The sequence below is a fragment of the Morchella sextelata genome (assembly GCF_020137385.1).
Source record: "Morchella sextelata strain SCLS chromosome Unknown scls_28, whole genome shotgun sequence".
NCBI classification, from domain to species: Eukaryota; Fungi; Ascomycota; class Pezizomycetes; order Pezizales; family Morchellaceae; genus Morchella; species Morchella sextelata.
In genome coordinates this window covers 213528-234387 of record NW_025408643.1, presented here as the reverse complement: position 1 = coordinate 234387, position 20860 = coordinate 213528, and the positions used below count along the sequence as shown (strand labels likewise).

The 20860-nt window shown below is 43.7% G+C and overlaps 3 protein-coding genes across 3 annotated transcripts; 1 reads left to right on the top strand and 2 right to left on the bottom strand.

Moving 5' to 3' along the window:
• Positions 1–1552: 1552 nt before the first annotated feature.
• On the bottom strand, positions 1553–2461 carry H6S33_008759 (uncharacterized protein; the record flags this gene model as incomplete). The annotated part of the gene is made up of 2 exons (XM_044840216.1): positions 1553–1968; positions 2083–2461. 2 exons carry the CDS (start codon positions 2459–2461, stop codon positions 1553–1555), a joined length of 795 nt encoding a protein of 264 aa, XP_044687615.1.
• Positions 2462–5512: 3051 nt separating this feature from the next.
• On the top strand, positions 5513–6513 carry H6S33_008758 (uncharacterized protein; the record flags this gene model as incomplete). Its single annotated transcript, XM_044840215.1, has 5 exons — positions 5513–5519; positions 5581–5637; positions 5686–5786; positions 5851–6063; positions 6124–6513. 5 exons carry the CDS (start codon positions 5513–5515, stop codon positions 6511–6513), a joined length of 768 nt encoding a protein of 255 aa, XP_044687614.1.
• Positions 6514–9627: 3114 nt separating this feature from the next.
• On the bottom strand, positions 9628–11374 carry H6S33_008757 (uncharacterized protein; the record flags this gene model as incomplete). Its single annotated transcript, XM_044840214.1, has 3 exons — positions 9628–11043; positions 11111–11296; positions 11348–11374. 3 exons carry the CDS (start codon positions 11372–11374, stop codon positions 9628–9630), a joined length of 1629 nt encoding a protein of 542 aa, XP_044687613.1.
• Positions 11375–20860: the final 9486 nt, after the last annotated feature.

Sequence of the window (20860 nt, the reverse complement as noted above, 5' to 3'; positions counted from 1 at the left end):
GTGAAAAGGGGCGGGACAGGACAGAACAGAACAGGACCGGGTGAGCGAGTGAGGTATTTTGTTTGGTTTTTTATTTTTTATTTTTTCTTTTTGGTCAGTGATGGGATGGGACATAGTTCAGTTAGTTAGAGTTACCTAGTTAGTTTGGTTTAGACAGATCGTGATCATATCACGTTTTTTTTTTGCGGAGAGGTTTCTTTTTTGATGAAGTCGTGCTCGTGCTAACTAGACATAGATGCGTTCCCCATGGCCATCATCATGATCACCATGACCACGGAGCGAAGAAGAAAAAGAAAAGAAAGGGAAAAATCGTGAATCGGGCTTTTACACATACATTGACAACTGCTACTCTACCTACAATACCTACACGGTTTCCAATATATCCATCAGGACAACTAGCTATGTAGGTAGATGGCCATGGAGGGTATGGTAATTTAGAGTAGGGCATCAATATCGCCCGACTGGCACAGCAGCAGCAGCAGCGTGAGATTTATAACACGGTCAACTTAACCTTGTTCTCGTGCTACACCGTCATGTGAGGAAATTAATTTACAACCCCAATTGCAATTGGCCGGGCAGGCTAGCTAGAGTAGCTAGGAGACACTACTCTAGCTAGCCCTCTACTCTATCTACATCTGGCACCGTACTGGTACACTGCCATATGGGTGAATGCACCCTAGGTATGTAGGTACATGTACTTTGTTATTCACCCATCAAGGTATCTACATACCACAAGTTCACCCTACTAGTCCAAAGCAAACCTCTGTACCTACGTACCAGCAGCCATCACGAGAAGCACCACAAGGCAAAGCAAAAAAACAAAAACAATAAAACCCTCATCTCCACATGCGTCCCCGCCAACAATAACAAGCCTTCCAATCGCTTTACCCCCGCTCCCCAAAACCATAAACCATAAACCCGGATCTTCTTGGAAATCCCGAGGGGTCCGTGAGTTTGACTTCCCGACGGTTGCGGGTGCGGGGTGGACGGAAGGACGGAAGGACGGGTACTTGGTTGGTTGGTTGGTGGAGAGTATATGTGGTATGTTGGGGTTTGTCTCACGGGGTCCGGTGGCTGTGTTGTGCTGTGGTTGTGGTGGTTGTGGTTGTGGTTGTGGTACGGGTATCCTGAGGGAGAGAGAGAAATGATCGGTAGGACAGGTATGTGTCGACCCCCAGTAACTAACACTAAAGTCTTAAAGACACCCAACAACAAAAGACAACGCGAGAGAGTTAAGCACAAAGACAACATTTAGGATAAGATTTATTTTACAATAAAAACCGGAAAACGCGGTTGATGATAGCCTTACTCAAAAACTGATGTTCCGGATCCCGCTCTTTTTCTTTCTCCCCCCAAACCCAACCCCCCCAAAGTTACCGCAGCTGAAAAGACACAGAGAAAGAAGAGAGAAAAAGTAGTAGTAAAAGAGGAAGGAGATGAAGAAAAAGTAGTAGTAGAAAAAGGGAAAGGAGGAAGTAGTAGTAGCAGAGGTAAGAAACAAACTATTTAGGTACTTTAATTGGGAATCGAAAAAACGAAAAACGCCCCAATTCTAAGCATCTGAGATCGTTGCAGCCTCTACCAACTTGACGGCCTCATCATAGGCCTCCCTGAAGCCATCATCGGTCTCCTCCTCAACAACATCCATTTTGTCCTCGCCATCCTTGCTCTTCTTGCTCTTCTTCTTCTTATCCTTGCCTCCGCCAACACCGGGCACGATCATGACAACGCTGGTAGGCCTCTTGGTGGAGCTTGCTGCACCGAGCTCGGCCCTGGAGGTGACAAAGATGTACGGAATGTTGTGGTCCTCGCACAGAACAGGGATGTGTGAGATGACATCCATGGGGGAGATGTCAGCGGCGAGGACAACGAGTCCGGTCGAGGCGGCCGCATTGGTGCCGGTGGGGGCTTTTCGGAGCGCCTTCACGACCTCCTTAACACCACGCTTGAGAGACTTGTTCTTGGATGCTGCATGTCTCAATCAGCACTACTGCATTGACCAGGAAGGAAGGAAAGGAAGAATATGAAAAAGTGGGGAGGGGAAAAATTGCAATTGGATTATAGCGGGGTATGAGAACGAACCCTTCTTGACGGTCTTCAACACCTTCTTGCTCAGCTTCTCATCCGCGAGTGGCTTCGCGAATGGTACCAGCAGGTCGCTCAATGGTCCCTGGGCCTTTGTAACCTCAGAGATGATAGCGCTTGCGACGGTGCCGCGGCTGGTACCCTCACCAGACTTTGTCTCCTCGTCGTTCTTGACCAATGCCTCGAGGAGAGCCTCGGCGGCATCGCCCTCAGTTTTTGGGGCCTTCTTGTCCTTCTTTTCCTTCTTCGAGGATTTTGAGACTTTAGTTGTGTCGTCCTCGACCGGGGAGATTATGTCTTTGGACTTCTTCTCTTTCTTGTCCTTTTTGTCCTTCTTCTCCTTCTTGTCCTTGGACACAGATCTGTCTTTGGCCATTGTGAATTGAGGTGGGATTGGACGGGTGGGGAGAGCGTTGCTGGTTGGGTTGGGTTGTTGGTGGTGGCTAGAGAGGGCGCGGTGAGGTTGGTTGTTGGAGGTTGAAGAAAAAAGTTCAACCATGCCCGTGCTAAACGAATTGGGATAGGATGGGAAGAGCCGCAACTAGTAACCCTAGCCCATAATTTTAAAGCCTAACCCTTGAAATTGTAACTTCAACTTCCAACTTCACATGTGCACTACTCATGATCATGAGATTTGGAGTGTGGTTTCGAGTTGAGGTATGAAAATTTTTACAGCTCCAGTCAGGCTGTGTTTATGCCACGCTAAGAGCCGCCTGGTTCTGTTCTCACTTTTTTTTTCAAGAGCATGATACTCAGGGTGAAACGGACTGAATGGCTACGCTGCATGCGCATTGGGGAGCTGGTAGGCGCACAGAGGGCCACCAGGCATTCGTATATTTGATATCCATATTCCAAGTCTTCGCTTCCGGGAAGGAGTGCATAGAACAACCGTTTCATGGAAGTGAAATTTGGTAAGTTGATGAGCATCGCGTTCGCATCTCCTTGAGCTCCAACTAAGACAATTTCCTTTCAGAAGATCTATCTACCGACAAGACAACGGTTACTTCCTGTGGATTCCTGCACTCAGCACTGCAGACAGCCTATCTTCAGCTATTCTGGGGCACTGCTAGCCGACGACATCCGACCTTTGACTCTCTTTGGAGAGGTTACCTATGTACCTCTCTCTGTATGTACAGGTCCAGTTCGTGAGAAGGTTTATGTGTCGCGGCACCACGAATATTGTTGTCCAGATCATACATACCATGCATATGTCGTCGAGTCCTCGTGATGGTCAACAACTCTCACTGCGTTGTCCACTTGCCTAGCTCCCTTCCCCTTTAAACCCTGGCTCCCCTTGTTGCCTGCAGAGCCCCAGTTGGGAGTAACTATTTATTGTATCTCCGAAACCCTTCCAATACACCCCCACAATATTCCCGAGTCTCCTCAATAACAGCACAAGCATTCTGAACCCAACGGCCCGCATGACTCGGAGTCGGATTATGTGGTTAACCTCCCTCCCTCCCTCCCTCCTGTGCCCACGGCTCGCTTGTTGCCTTCCCTATCTCCGAAAGAAGTCGTATCTGGTAGAATATGTGGATGTCCATGTCAATAGTGTTCCATCCAACGCATAGGCTCACGCGATGGCTATCCTCTCTGCCAATTATCCCAGCACGACATGTGTGGCCGTATTAGAGCCAGTTCCTGACAGCATGGCGGAATTGCGCACGTTACTACGTCTTTGCGGCTTGCATTGATAAGCAAAGTCAGCCGAAATTCGCACTTCAGGCGTTGGATCCAGATCCGACCATGGGTCAGAATTAGAGTACTTTTGCCAACATGTTAACAGCCACTAATTGATGGCCAGAGTTCTTTTTTGGAGGCTCTATAAAGTTGGTTTGCTGACGTTGCCAGTGTTATATCTTTGTTATGTATGTAAGTATAGCACGGGCTTAGTCCTGGGTTCCGCTGGGCGTTGATGTGTTCAGATGAGGTGAGACGTGGTAGGCAAATAGGGGACGAATTCGAGGTACACATAGGTACTCTATGCACAATGTGCGGGTATTAATGATTAAACCCTAACCCCGGGACACTGCATGGAGCCCCAAGAAACCCTCTCTCGGAATCTGGGAAACCTCCCGATGTTCCAAAGAATCTTCCAGTACGGAGCTTTGGCCAGTAGAAATGCGGCATATTTACGATGACGGCTTCTAGCCTCGTTGGGGATTTATTGGCACCATTTCAGGTGAGGCTGCCCCCAGCGGGGTTGGGCGGTTTTCCCAGGCCAGCGATCTCGATATCTTTTCGATAACTTGCATCAACAAGGATGTATTCTGGTTGTTGATATCGAGAAAAAAACGCTCAAATGCTAGCTGGCTCGTACCTGCACACATCCCCCGTTCCGTACTAGACTTTTTCGTGATGTGTCAATTTCTTACCCCACAATATATCACGTAGGGTTAAGGTTCCAACAGTTGTGCCCTAACTGAATTAACACGCCTCCCTCCCTCCCTCCTCCTACATGCCTATTACATGCTCTCCTCCAAAGGCAAGTGTTGGTAACGGACCGGCAGATGTGTGGAAATCTCCGTGCGATAGAGAAGTTTCCAGGTCGGCGATGATGCGTGCACGCGGTCCGCATCAGCATCATACCTACTTTACGCTCACAATACTTTACCTACTCAGGTGCGTGGCTTAATTAAACCTGTCAATATGAGGAAAAAAGAAATGTGGTTCTCTTTTTCTCAGATCTTGATGATGCTGTGCGTGTTTCTTCCAACGCTGTTCGGTTTGTGGTTTTAAATCGTGAAACGTGATATCATTTTGTGTTGTGATCGTCTCCGTTATCGTGGAATTTCTGGGGGCATGGGGCTGGGTTATAAGTTGTGGGAATGAATGTTCTCTATCTTTCGGGAGGTATCGTTTAGAGTCTTGACCTACTGAACTTGCTGTGGGCTGGTTGAGAATCTGTAGGTCCTCTGGGTCAGACAGACGGAGAGATATTCTAAAGTACATACCTACTCTACACGTACATGGCCCAGAAGTCTCGCTCCAGCCTTATCAAACCTATAAATAATCCAATCAAGGATACTTTATCGTGCATCCGCTTCAAGCTGGAGAGATGGTCGTCATTTGTTGTAGATTTGCATCATCACCGCGCGTGATAACGGGAGTCAAGGGAAATGAACTGATTTCAAACATATGCGAGTGAATAAAGCTTTGACTGCGATAGAGAATAATTCCTGCGATACGATGGTACAGGACATGTCGTGAAAGGTGGTCATGCATTTGAGGATACTTTCCAGGTTGTGTGCGGTGGCGGCGATTTCAATTGCGCCACCTGTTCATATCGAGTGACACGCCATGAATTTAAAACTTAAACTACAACGTTCTCATAACATAAACATTCTTCTCAACATATATAATCCCCCAACACCCTCAACGATTGAATATCATCTAATCTTCGGGATTTTAGTCTAAGAAGATCAAAATGTCAGGTTTGTTGAATTATGAAGCTTCATTTTTTAAGACAAAATTGAGAGCTGAAAACAAGGCAAGACTACACAGACAGGTACATCACTGTATTCTCACCCGAGGGAAGGCTTTTTCAAGTTGGTAAGTTCAATATTTCCACTGCTGTCGAGTTTGCTGATGACTCCTCAGAGTATGCATCGAAGGCAATTACAGGATCAAACACACATGTCAATTCCATTGGTGTTCGCAGCAAAGATTATGCAATTGTTATCGCGTATAAACGTTTACCAGTGAGTATAACATTCTCGCCTCGTTTGAGTAAAAGGAATATTAATGTCAATTATTGCATCTCAGGAAAAACTCGTTGATCCCATCTCTATAACCCACATATTCCAGATCTCCCCCTCAATTGGCTGTGTGATGGCAGGCAGCGTGCCCGATGCTCGTGCCCTTGTTACCCGAGCTCGAAGCGAAGCTGCAGAGTTTCATAGAACAAACGGCTACGAGATGCCGTGTAATGCCCTCTCCCAGAGGCTGGCAAACATCAATCAAGTTTATACCCAACGTGTAAGGATTTTTTCCCCTCCCCGGCTTGACCAGCCGAGATATTGCTAAAGTAAAGCCAAGGCTCACATGCGCCCACTTGGGGTGGCAATGACACTCATATCCGTAGACGACGAGCTTGGTCCGCGGATCTTCAAGGTCAACCCAGCTGCTGAATGTGTTGAATACAATGCTGTTGCTTCAGGCCCAAAAGAGCATCAGCTTCTTACGTATCTTGAAAGAAAGCTTGGAGACCGAAGATATGCCTTCGGTAATTGGCGGCGGCTTGCTAATATGGGAGTGAAAGCCTTGAACGCGGCTTTGGTCACTACATTGGAGAGTGATGAGGTTGAGGTTGGGGTTGTAGACCGAAACGGGTTTAGGAAATTGACTCTTAGAGAAGTCAAGAATGTCCTTAGAGACGTCAAGTGGGATATTTTGATAGAGAGAGAATCTCGCCCTCGTGTAGTTTGATAGGGGCTGTTAATGCAACAGGGGATCAGTGTTGCTCTTGATTCGGGAGACCACAAGAATCACGCATGGTTCTAGAAGGTTGGCAGATCTTTGATACTGGTTGGAATCTTGTGTTTCATAGACCACAGTACTCTAAAAAGAGGGAGGGGTATGCAATTCGTTTCGTGGTTTTGTTGCACTGTGTAAAAACGCCGAATGAGACATGAATTATATCTTATTACCGTATACCAAAGTTTGATGGTATGCTAAAATTACTGATTTTTCAAAATACAGCTTCTGCCTTACCAAAACAGCGTCCCTCGGCACCCAAAAATTCAGCATTGTTCCCCAGTATATAAACCAAACCACATTTTCCACAACTTTGAAGGATTATCCCACCTGGATGCAGGGTGTATTCCCCCTTCTACATACATATCCCGGTGGGAGCATGAGACATTATAAATTGACGGTCCAAAAGTCATTACCGCGCCTCCGGGGGTCGATCAATTATCCTAGTGTTTTGTTTGGGCTATTCACATATATTTAATGGATTTCTAGCATGGCATAGAAATGAGTACCTCTGGCCCAGCTAGTCTCGAAGGTTTTAATTTTCTGATATCTCAAAAGAGCAAGGATTAGTAAGGAGTGTAATACTACGTTCTCAGAAAGACACTACCGAGAGATAATAACGATGTTTCAATCATTGACCTCAAACCCAACTGATTGTAGTATAATGAGAATGTGATTGTAGTATATTCATACTAAATACAAGTGGTTTCCGGCCTTCGGCCGGTACTACATGTATATCAATCAGTCCATATACAGGCAGGCCGCCTTGCGGCTTATTTTCTCTATTTACCTGTCAGTCGGGGCTCTCAGGCCGCTGCGCGGCCCTCGACTCCTCCTGGTAGGCAAAGTCCATCACTATATCTGCTCTGGTCGATATGTGCCTTTCTGATCAGTGATACCCCCCATATATCAGTGGATAGGTCACAGTTCAAGCGCCTGCAAGTATCCCTTTAACAACCACCAAGCCGCTAAAATCGAACTACTAATCGATTCCCAGAACCAGTTGAAAACTTATTAACAATCTAACACCACTCAGCACAATACCCTATGTTCATATCCAACACAACATGTTTCAAGTGAAACAAAAACCTCTCTCAATGAGCCAATCAAAAGCTTTTAAATGTACATCGCATATGCAGGTTATAATTATATACTTATTAGATAAGGTTTGTATCTATGAACCCTAATGGTATATAACGCTTACAAATCGCTCAAGCTAAAATTCTCCGGGGTCAAAAAGAGTTTAATTATTGGAGACTGTTTGATAAGATGATGTATAAGATCCATACATGTGCATTGTCAATCTAGGACGGACTAGAGGGCTACTAAGTCGGACCAGTCAAGCCTATCAAAACCTGAGGCTAGCCCGGTTTACTTATAGATCCTGGTTCAGACAGCTCCATGTATCCGCTAGTCTATCAAAATCTCCGTTGACAATATATTAATACAGAATGCTAGCTCAGAGGTAAAACTTTCTCGCTGAACGGCGACCTAGTTACGGACCTTTAATTTTAATTGGTGAGTGCCTTGACTGGTACGCAAACGTATGGGCAGAAATTTGAAGGAAGCACCTGTAATTGTTCGAGGATCCGGAGAATGACGATATCTTAGAATGTCTATCCGTCAATACATTGACCCAGAAATTATATATGTTGACTGAGATGTGCAGTGGGCTTAAGATGTGTTAAATACCAATATCTGAGCTCGCATATCTACTTTCTTTGATTCTAACAGCTGGTAGGAACACTACTACCCCCACTCACAGAATGAACCGTAGTTCAGCTGGCGCTCCTTTTGACTTCTTTGCGTACTACTAATTGATTGATTGATTGATTGATAGTTAATTCGTGTATTAATGTACTACTAGTGTTTAATAGGAAAAATCATTATTGGACTGACTTTTTATAACACTAGTCTATTCAGAAAGGGCTTGGTCCATTCATAAAACTTCTCTATCGGTCCTTGTTTATCATAAGCCTTCACAGGCCGGGCAGGCAGGACAAAGACCACAAATAGGGCACAGATTGTCATTACGGTGTTTGTCATAATGTGTCCTATATATCGTTGTATAATTGGTGCATATGTACATAATATTAGAAGATACTGTTATTTAGTAAGTGCCATTATTCTAGAATACAGAGCTTTATTTCAAGAAGCAGATGATGCTCCTATATCATCTTTGTTGACCTAATCAATCAACCAATCAACCAAATCCTATATATTGAAATGCAGTTGTGGAATCAAATAAAAGGTTGCGAAGTATACAAGACTTTGTATATTATTATGAGAACTATAGAATTGGTGTGTCTTATATACCCATATAAGACTTGGCATAGCCTACATTAAACCTCCTACTATGACTACATAGTGATAAACATGTATAATACATTTATAACCCCGGGCTCAAAAGCCTATTTCAACACGATATCGTGTTGGATCGACGAGTGATATCTCATGATTATGAATTCATTGTATCGCAAAAGCACGCAATTAATGAGCTAATAACGGCTCCAGGTCACCTGCTCGCACAATATAGATGAGATATATTAAGATAATCAGTCAAACTAAGTTCTACCTAGTAAAAATACTCTTACTAGTAAGTATCTTCTGCAGAAGATGTATCTCACATCAAATTTCATTTTGAATACATACACTCGTACGTAAATACATGTATTTACTCCTACTTACCTTGAGCGTGTGGTCTCATGGGTTAAGTAATAGTGTTCACCGTTAGCTCATCACGTACTAAGTATTAACTTGAAACAAAAGGTGTTTTCTATTCCAGGTATTCAACATTATATACGTTGACTTACAGCCATGGCCGTGTACTAACATATCCAAGATTCAATATAATAATCATAACCCAAACGTCAAATTATAAAAAGAGACCGTGGGCCCTAACTAAAGACATTATAAAAGAAATAGTTTTAAACGCCCATTTTATCCCGCATCCCGTATCCCGTATCCAATTCATTTACCATTGATCCCATTAACGCCCTCCTCGATATTATTACACATAGTTCCAGCCCATATGTGCTGAAATAATGCAAAAGTGATAGATTCTAACTAGGACCTCCTTGCATTTCCAGTGGCGATTGCTTCCCTAAATAATGTATCCGCCCAGGTAGGTTGCTCAACGTCTTCCTCTTTTACCACAGCAGTACTGGGTCCCATTGCGCGCATCTCAATATTACCCTCTCCCTTGGCCTCATCGTGTTCAACAGAGACTGATTGAGAAACCATGATTCCCCCATTAAGAAAAGGATTGCCTGTTGGGTACTCGAGAACCAAATTCTTCTCCGAGGATGAAGATGCACGGCTCGAAAGGGTAGTCGTTGTAATAGTCGGCCCTTTTTGCCACGGAATCAACGTGTTGGCAAACTTTGCGCGCATTGGCTGGGCGATTTTGGGAACATGGGTGATCCTTGCTGAGAATTCTCTATGTGTTCGTCTTGCGTGGATTGCATGATCCGGAGAGAAGGGGTAACACCGTTGCTGTAAGGAGAAAAAGGGCAATGATACAAACTCGAATGCGGTGTTGTTAGTGATTGTCCGAGAGTGGATAGGCACCATAGTCTTAAAAGTTATTATGTGAGCAGTGCCTGTTTCATTTTTGTTGAGATCCAAGTATGGTATGGGAATGGGAGTAAGAACAAGTGTAGCATCGGCAAAGAATGGATCTTGGATCTCGTTAATGAGTTCTCGGAGAGCATCATGGAACATGATGACAAATGGGGAGACATCAAGTGTTCCACCTGATTCAGGGCGTCGTAACGCCTGTGAACCGCTAATGATTTGCATAGCGGTTTTGTTTTCTTGTTCTTGTAAGTAGTGGAGTTGGGTCTGTTCAAGTGTGGCTATCGGAAGCTTTATGGTGGGTAGCTGGTTACGGGCATTTGCACGAACTAGAACGTCAAAACTACCTTTTACGTTCGCTCGAACCGCAAAGCAACCGATATAGACGCCCGGGTGAAGCTCATACTCTGCGGAAGCACAGTGTTTCATTGTGTTCATGTGTGTTGTGATAGTTTCCTTAGTGACTTGCATAGATCTGGCGATGTTTTCCGCTACATTACTGGGACTGGTGAACCTGAAGCCATGTGCGGCTAGACGTACAGCATCCAATTTGGTGACTTCATTCACGAGGAAAAGAAACTTTCCCTTGCCATGACTGGCTTCGAGGTCGGTATGCTTTTTGGCAAGGGATGTTCCTCCAGTGACGATTATCTCGTCATAGAGGAACCCCATCTTGTCTAGTGACCGATGAGTGCCATCGGCCAGATCTTGGGCAGCGACACAAAATTGTCCCCGAAAAATAAAGCCGTAGTCTTCAACATAATCTGTCGAACGTGTTTGAGAATTGTACTGTTGGACGTGTGCTTTCATCCCCTCGAGAAGGCCGTTTAAGGAGTTCCAATGCCTTGTTGTTCGGTAGATCCATTGAAATATAGCGTGCGATTTATCGAAACCTTCTTCAAATGACTGAAATACGTCAATAATTAGTTAAATTCTGGTTGGATAGAATGTCATGTCTGTACAGTGAACTTACCTTCTCGCGGAAAGCATCGGTAATCTCCTTGGTCGGAAGCATCCCATCTGGTAGTACCATCAGCCTACCCAGAGGGTCAAAGGTTGCCGATGCAAGAACAATTTTTTGAGCACGATTGTATTTTTGTGCTCTCGCCCTTTTGACTCCAATGGCAAAGAATAGCATGAGAAAGCACGAGACTACAGACTTCATTGGTTGTTAGAATCAGTACGATAAAGGTTCATCTCAATAACTTACCATCACAATTGTAATAATCACGGTCATATGTCGAGTGTCATGCCCAAACCTATTGTCGGCTTCTGTATTTACTTGATATACGGTCCCAAGGGCTGCAGTCCAATGCATCCCACTCACCGCCCCGCTGAGAATAATCGCACACAGGACTCTTTTATACCAAGAATTGGTAAAATTCTTCCGCAATATAAAGAAGAGAGTTAAGGCGATCGTGGTGGCCACAACTGCGATCAAAACAGATCCAACCACATGCCCTGGGAGGTAAGTAGGCTTATAGTTGTAAATGCCGGCTTGTCCCTTCAGATAATCAGTAATAATTCCCACAATTAAAACTCCCACTGGATGACATACAAGGTAATGCATGCCGCAGATGCTTAGTCCCGCAAATATTCCACCTGTGCCCAGTCGAATCCACGACACGGACTCACTTGCGCCCATCAACAGATATGAGAAAAAAACAAAAACAACTGGTAAAAAGAAGGACACAGTAGTGTATCCAGGGCTGTAGATGAGCTGTAGTTTATTCTGCCCATCAAAACCGGGATAGAGTATAATAGCACAATTTCCTATATAGTGCATTGCCCAGATAGCCACGCCCCCCATGGTCAATGATGAACCTGCCAGGAGATACCTTTATCATGGCGCTACGTTAGCAAAATAGCTGGCGTTTACTTGTTGATAGCTCTAAAGAAGAAGAAGCAGGAATAAGAATTCCATACCAATTGTACATTCCCCTCCTCGAAGTTCGTCTTTGCAGTAATTCAACTGTAGATAGTGATCCAATGAAAGAAATGATATATGATAGGGCAATATAACCAGCCGAAAATGCCTGCGGGGCATACTCTATAGCCATGGTGATGATGGTGAGGTCCAAGAATCGGGTTGGTTTTGATAAAACCTAGATGATCTAGGTCGAGCGACGTCCGGAAGAATGGATTGACGTCTGCGAGCTCTGTCCGTGGCTACTCGCTCAATAGTAAGCTGACTGTTCAGTGCCAGCAAACGACGAATAAAAATTGTCGGACACGTAGGGTAGCCAGTGATTCGTGAAAGACTCAAAAACAAGTATTAAGGGCGAATCTTATGCTTTTGAAGCAGCCCCAGTTGGGGTCGTACGGCGTCGGGTTCTATTAACGATGGAGCACCGGGTCTATCCATTCAACTTGACCCTGATTGGTGTTAAGCGATTACATTGAAAGTGAGGAAAAAGCAATTGCTTGAAAAAAGAAAGAAAAAGAAACACCGGCAGTGGGAAAGCGGAGCCATTCCCGGGTGCATGTCGCCGAACTTAGTACCCTTGGTTCTGTTATTTATTTCTCCAAGGGTGAGGATTTCAGCTGTATTTTGGAGATCCATTAGCAGGGATTCACAGAGGAAGATTTTGGCCGTGGTTTGGGATCTTGGGCCGTCCGCCTGCCTTTGCATCCGCCTCTCGCCTCTACCCCAGGGATACAGCTGATTCTCATTAATGGTTAAAATGAGCCACTGAGGCGCTGATATTGTGATAGCTGAGATTGTTCTTGTGCATCACTATTGCCCCCCCGGGGGGGGGGAGGGGTGGGCAAATCATCCATCTTGTTCCCGGGGAAAAAAAATGCTTATGATCTACGTTTTGATAGTGATGTTGGCCAATCAATAAACGTGGTAGAAGATGTTACGCAGGAACGCTAGTGGCGCCCTTGATGCCTGTTTCTCTGCACTCCCACCCCGATAATCTTCAAAATAGTACGGTACTGTAGTATGCTACATTTTAGAATGATTGTTATCTCCAATACTACCAACAAACTTCTCAAAGGAATATTTACGACAATCGGAATGGCTGCGAATTTTTCAGCCTGAGATAAGTGCTCGAACGTACGTTTTGCCTCCTTTTGTTCTTCGTAAGGTACCCTGATATATATATCTGCTGGAAGTCACTACACGATAGTCAATAAATCATAGAATAAAACAGTTCTCTATAGAGGTTAAGATGGCATGCTGCTAACTCTTTGTGAGACACTTCGTTTCTAGCTGTGTTCTTTCTATGTTCGATATGTCGAACTCACGGCCTAAATGCTGCAGTAAAGCTAATTGGGACAAGTGTTTGGTGCATTTAAATCTCCTTGCTAAATTCACATCTACTCCAGTCATCTGAATCAAACTGCAAAATATAGCTATTGATCCCATATATACAGAAGGAACCCTTCGGCGATTCGCATCAACACCCTATGACAAAGGCCCCGCACTACTCAGACGCAATCGCAATTTACGTCCTGAGACAGCCAAGTATATATAGTGGTATGCGATGCATGCATACATGTGTAGAACATACCGTCACTTTCTGTACGACATTAGGGGTTCTCCAGTGTAGGTGCATCAAAACTCGACTAAGTGCACTGTAGCCTAATTAAATTCCAACGCGAGATAGGCACTTCGGGAATCGATTTACTCTTCAAGAGGCTTGCTAGATTGGATAAAGGCACCTGCTTCGTATTCGGCTCGCCCCTAAATTTCTGCCAAAGGGCCGATTGATTAATCTAGGAAAGTTGCCTATGCAATTAAGGAAGCTTGCAATTGTGATACATATCCAAAATCAAAGCTCGAGCACGATGTTTTCTTTAAACCACAACATCGATGCTTTTATGTGGTGGTAAATAGTTCTAGCAAGGTTTATTTTCCGCCACGAGCGTTGGATACATGATCTTGCGAGAATGTACAAGACATTTTCAAACGTTCCAGGAGTTTTATAGCGCTGTTACTCAAGATCACTTGACGTGACTATCTGCGGATAAAATCTCCTCTGTTCCGATGATATGGAACTCAAACGGACGTTAGTCATGTCAGCTGTCAATGTCAAAAGATGGACTGTCTCACTTAGCTCATCAGTTGCCAGTTTGGTTCTTCAACAAACAACCACACTTGAGGTCTGTCCGGTTTGGGTATCTACTTGATACAGCATTGTTACTAGCGCCAGCAACGACGCCAAGATTTCTGGTACTGATGCAACCGATACTGATGCAACCGGAAATGGGCAAAAAAAAAAAGGAGGTCAATATCAAACCAATAACCTTTTTCTATGAAAGGCTTCACGCTGGGCATGCTGTATTATCGAATGTAAACACATAGAACAATACCCCCCCACAATTTTAGAGGAAGTTATTCTGTGGTGGGAACTGTAACTTCCACCGCGTTGCCAAGACAGCGGTATAACTTAGGCTGATGTGGATGCATGGACCTGGGAATTTTGTCCTAGTACCCCCAGCCGCAGACATGCGTTTCTACACCCATTCACCTCAAACGCTTAACCACGATACCCAGGGTGCAGTCAGAAGCAGGTTAGGGTTTAACTTGGATCATAGGAAGAGCTATACTATTACAGTAGCTATGCACTCTCCTGATATACTCGGATTCCAAATCATTTTATGGGAAAACACCGAAAGGAAAAAAGATTCACCGACGTTGATTATCATTTGAAGATAAACAAATCTTCCTTTGATCTGGCGGATAAACGTTTCGAGTTAATGTTGATTACGGGAAACCAGCGCGTATAATTATTAAATCCAATGAAGGGAACAAAACTTATTAAAACAGCACATAACAACAGTTTATCTTTGCTCTTTGTGGCGGGTTACTTTTAGAAATACAAGTACTTTTATAATATTGGATTGGAAAAGGCACATCATGATAGCTTACTGTGGGACAGGGTTTTCCTGTACAACATTGTCCCAAGGTCCCAGGCATTCATGGTCTAGATCGCCCAGGCCTGCATATGGTAGTTCGTCTCGTTAACCCCCCTGTAGGTACCAACCCTACTTTAGTTCAATCTTCATGATAATCGGGCACGATACATAACCGAGGGTTTTTGGTAGCGCTAACCCTGCCAATATCTTCTCTAAACAAAGGTTTGCGAGTACCCCCGCTTGAGGCGTCTTCCCTACATACGGATCGCCTGGGGATCCTCTTTCAAGGCAGACTATCAACGAATAATGGGCGTTACGCTGCTTTATCATGGTACAAGCTCATAATCAGGAACTAGGCTGCCGATTAGTATTGAGGTTTGGGAAAAGGAGATCGAGATAAAAGTTTTGAAGTGCTGGATTTGAACCATTCGAACAGACACCACTATGTATGTGCCCTCTCCAGACAACCGCGGCTAAGGTTCATATATGTGTAGGTACATTCAGTTGACTCTGCAGTTGTAGGAACTCTTCTAATATCAGTATTAAGGGATCCAAATCAACCCAGCTGCCTGGCAACAGGGAAACGTGATACCCTACCTGCATTTGAGACATTCCCAGAGTGTAGGTAGGTGCAAATCGCTTATACCGTACGCGCGGATTCCGTGCAGCAATTATTAGAGACTTTAGAAGGACCAAGAGATTAATAATGTGCTTGGGTTAATAGTTCTAGCTAGAAGTGAGATTTCAGCTAGTGAATACATGTGTATGTGTGTACTACATGATATCACTGTTCAGACAACTTCGTTTCCAAATACACGTACGCAATTATTGTCTCCAAAAGCCGCAGGTAAGGAGAGGAGTATCAATCTATCCGGAGCTCCTTTACACGTGCTGCCGAAGCCCTAGGTGTATTATAGGTACGTAATCCGTTTCTTGCTCAGTCGGGCCGATAGGCTTCTCGGGCAAGCCCGAACTGCTATCCTCGCCTAATAGCCTTCGCCTATCTACCTGTAGTTAGTCTTTCAAGTCTAGTATGTCTCACTCACTCGTTTCAGATCTCAGACATCTACATTTACCACGGTATAATTCAACAAGTAGCTTTCTCCCCTTTCCAGAGAGAGTATCGAATTGTCGGTCGGTGAGAGGATAAATCCTTTGGATACAATTAACTTGTATAGTTCAACTTCTAGTGGCCGACATTTGAAAACTCCGATTTATGGTAGCTACGACGGACGCGTAGTGCACAGATGAATTAGTAGGATTCACTGGTCCGGTTGGTTCTCTTTCCGTTTGTTTAGCGACGCTTTCTTACGTAGGTAGTACTGTATACTAGCTAGCTTATGTTCCGAATAACCACAGTTCACCAGAAGAACAGCATAGAACTATAAGATAGATATTATCTAAAAGAAGCGAGGTAATTACTCCTTGATAACCGCCCGGTACTTCCTCTTGAGTACAGAATATCAATGCAAGTTTAGTACCGCCTTATCAATTCTAAAATCTGAGTCATGATCTATCACTCGTCACACACAATCGTCGACCAGTTCAACACTTCCTGCATCCAAACCCAGGATTTGGGGAACATTAAACTAAAAAAGAGTGGAGATATCAGCCTCTTATATAGAGTTATAGTTGCCGGTTTAGTTCATTGCTTGCATGCATCTATCCGATTAAACACTCAGATATTTATTCTTGGTATGTACTTCATACATACATCATATCAAGTTGGCACATAGTAGAATACATACTCGAAGGCCAGAAATACCCACCTTCGAAAGAATGATGCCGATTGTATGAGGACAACAATTGTAAGACCAGTTTACCTTCCCCGTGGCATCTCATTTTTGAGGTTAATATATAATTTGACCTATATGCATAGCTAGTACCGCCATTTACCTCGAATATAGCACTTGTAGCCATCTAATCTGTAGCTAAGTATATCTTTCTTTCTAATTGATAATAACGGCATTAGAGATGATTAATTAAAAAGTTAGCATATGATTAGTAATCTCACTCATATCGACAGTCCTCAAGAGTATACAAAAAAAGCAAAAAGCTTGATCCATAATTTAGCTATCCCTTGGACGGATGAAAGTTGTCAAATTCGCGACCTGGACCGTGCACCAATTAGTAAGGGAATTATCTTGCTTTTTACGGTTGGCAATAACAACAGAGCCAATCAAGAATTTCGAACAATTGCCATATTAAGCTAGTGATAGCTGAAAGAGAGTGGTCGCGAATTTGACAACTTTCATCCGTCCAAGGGATAGACGAACAGCCAATATTTTCTTGGCCATGTTGCTTAGGGAAGGATAGAGTTTTGCCCACACTTGAGTATTCAATGGCTTTCACTTCTCAAAGATTTAAGAATATTGTACACAAATTAATTATAGAAAGAAAAAAATGCTGTGAAATAAACGACCGATACTATCCCGAGCGGCCAAATGTCTCAGGACCCTGAGACAAATTGAATTGTATCGATATCGATCCGGTGTTACCTGAAAATTTAGATGGGTATATCGGAAGTCTTTTTGTATTGAAATCTACTAGGGGTTGGCCCCCCGGGGGGGGGGGGGGGGGGCGGAGCTTTTCGGGCTCACCAGATTTACTGGACTTCATCACAAGTTGAAAAATGGCAGTGGCATAACGACTGATTTGGATCTCTGTAGTATCCCGTAACATGCATGTACATACATATGTACATATGGTAACCTACATCATATATCCTGCATATATATATATTAAATTTCCGTCGAGGTACATACCCGCTCGGGTTATGAGTACTGCAGATCATAATCGAGTTCTCGATATGGACTTCCAGAAAAATCCGTGAGCATGCATACGCACATCTGAGGAATATATATTTTAAATAACAATTTAGGGCTCTCTCGGATATGTTTGTAATTTCAGTAGCCGGCGGTCAAGATTTGACAAGTTCAAGGACGATTACATATATATGCAGAATTACGGTTCCGCTTAGGCACATCGATCAATCTCCTGATCTACTCCTGTGTCTCCCTGCTACGCTACCGTTACGCGCACGATTTCTCGCATCGAAACTACTTTCGAGGCGTTTCATTCGGAATCTGAATACCTAGCGGTTAACTTGTGTTATTGTTACTCATTTGCGCAACCATCAACTGGGGTTACCTTTCCAATCAAGGAAAAACTAACCGTTTTTATTAAATCCTGTTTTAGTTATATGGTAAAATTTATCGATGATATCAATACCAAAGGCCAGTAGTACCGGATTAGATAGATAGCGCGCGTCGGTGAGTACAGTAGACATCCCGAGTCATTTAGTTCGACTGATTAATTGTGCATGCCTGTAGTTATTAAGTTTAGATCCTTTAACGTTTTTAGGAAGTTTCAACAGTGTATAATTAAGGGTTCCTAATATTGACCTTATTGGAAATTCGAGTGATTCACAGTACATCACTCGGACTCATTTTAGTATCTCGGCTCTCGTAAACCAAAAGCATTCGGATATCGTCTTAGAATACTAAATCCAGAACTTCTCTCATTTACGTTACAAATTAATCTGTGACTAACTTCATTTAACCAAGAAAGTTACTCTTAATATTTATTGATTCTATTCTGGGCAAAGAATAGGTACTAAAATTTTATGGATGATATGGATATGGTCCGTGGGTGAATTGACCTATAAAGATCGATGATAGTTTGATTATAATGACTAATCATAACCGCTTCTAATGCTTCAGCGAGCCAATATCATACCCGCTTGGCACGTATATTCATTGGGGAAATAAACGTGATGATATGGCAATTAAATGAGCCGAGTCTAGTCGAGCCATAGCAAAGCTCGTGTTTTGATAGGTTGATGGTATAGCTTGAATAGATGGGTCAATGATCAGAGGTCCTCTTATCTCACTCTAAGGCTCAGGTCAAAGCTGGTTTTGGGTTAAAAAGAAGAAAAAGCTAGAGCCACAAATCTCGAGCTTATGGTAAAACTCTAGCCATCTGGATTCATGGACTACTTTACATACCTACTAAGGTAGAAGGCTGTACTAAATCGATAATTTTGCACGGCGAATGGGAACTGAAGGTATTTTGTTCGTACGCGGCATTCAAGGGAATGAGTAACTTGAACGTTGTTCACAAAATATAGAATTGAGGTGGCAACGTAGGAGAAGCTTTAGGCCAGGCGGCCTAGCTCTGATAACACTTACACGGTGGGATGATATGACGTTGCCTGATGTATGTTAGTATGGCGGGCATAAGTCAATACTCGTATTTGGCTCAAATAATTTTTACGGCTGCTGAATACCGATTCCGCTCATGGCCTAACGGTAGTGAGGTACGGTGCCAGATTTATTTAACGGGGAAACCCCGTTCGATTCCCCTCCCCGGCAAGATAGAAAAATCTTGGGCCACGGGGTTACAGAAGGATGTAGTTTCCTTTTTCATATTTCTCGGCCAGAATTTTACTTAGCGATAGTTATCTGTGCACGTGAGTTTGATGACTTATTTATACACTTTGCACCACTTCCGCTACGAAGGCTATCAGGTGCATGGATTCAGCAAATCCCCTAGCCCGGACCACGCATTGGGTGTTTGTCCACCTATCCCCCCCCCCCAAAGCTGACTAAGAGCTCAACACCTTCACCAAGACCTTATCGAAGAGGGTACATTCTCTGGTATTTACTGAACCAAAGTCAGTGGCACACCGCCTCGTGACTCGCACATGATATTTCATCATCCCTTCCTCTGTTTCCATGCAATACAACGGGTGGGTAGCCGTGGCTCCCTATGAAGGATAACATTTTTTGGCCATTCGATCAGAAGTTCTTCGGGAGACGGAGAATTTGTAGCGAGTGCTTTTTACCCCAACTTCTGTATCCTCCTTCTGCTCTGGAAGTGGATCTAACGCGCGTGGGACAGACGAAGTGATAGGAGTTCAAATCATCGAAGCCTCCCCACCCCTAGTTATTGACGTTACGAGACCCATCCAGTCCATGGTAAGACCATAGAGATGCTTGTAAAAGTTTTGAGGGCATGAGATACCATTGGAAACAGCTCTGATACCAGGCCGCTCTGTCGAGCAATTAAATATTGGAAACCAACGATTGTATTTTAGAGAGAATATATCTTGGCACAATAACCAGGGTAGCAGGAAGAAAGCTTTTAGAATGAGCCTAGTATCTAGATCTCTATCCCTTCATCATTTTTCTCAATCTATTGACCTTTTTCGTTCTGTAATATCGATAGTCCTTTGATATCTGACCAATTTTGGTAGATTCTAGATAAACGAGTGATATTCTATGAAGGGAATATTTGCCCTGAGCAACCACTACATATATATTGCTATATCTCGCAATTTCAAATAACTATTTAGCAGCTGTCGTTTTAAATTTTGCAATAACTGATCGGACTAGCTGCTAGGGCTGAGAGGGACAAATCTATGCAGGTAGGGGATTCAAAAAAGATCTATCATAGAATAAAACTACTGTTACAATCTGACCATATCAGGAGCAGAGCTAAGGAAAAGAATGACAATGATATATAGTCAGAAGCGTTTGTGGGTCCCCGCCCTCTTCCTTTCCGTGCGCCGCCGCCAACACGGATACAAAAAGAAGAAGTAAGGAGAAAAAAGATGTAAGAAATAAGAAATAAACCCGCCCTGAACATCATATTACACTCATAAACAAAGAAAACGAGATAGAAAGAAAAGAAAACAGAACAAGACATAGTTATATACACGCCCAATTCGCCGACAATTCAGAAAGAGGATAGACACGACTGGCGTCTCCTCCTTAAGTGTTGTTTCTTCTCTTCCGCCCTCGTAGACCTGCATGTAACTACTACCTACTTTCAGATACAAGTACTAAACACCAGC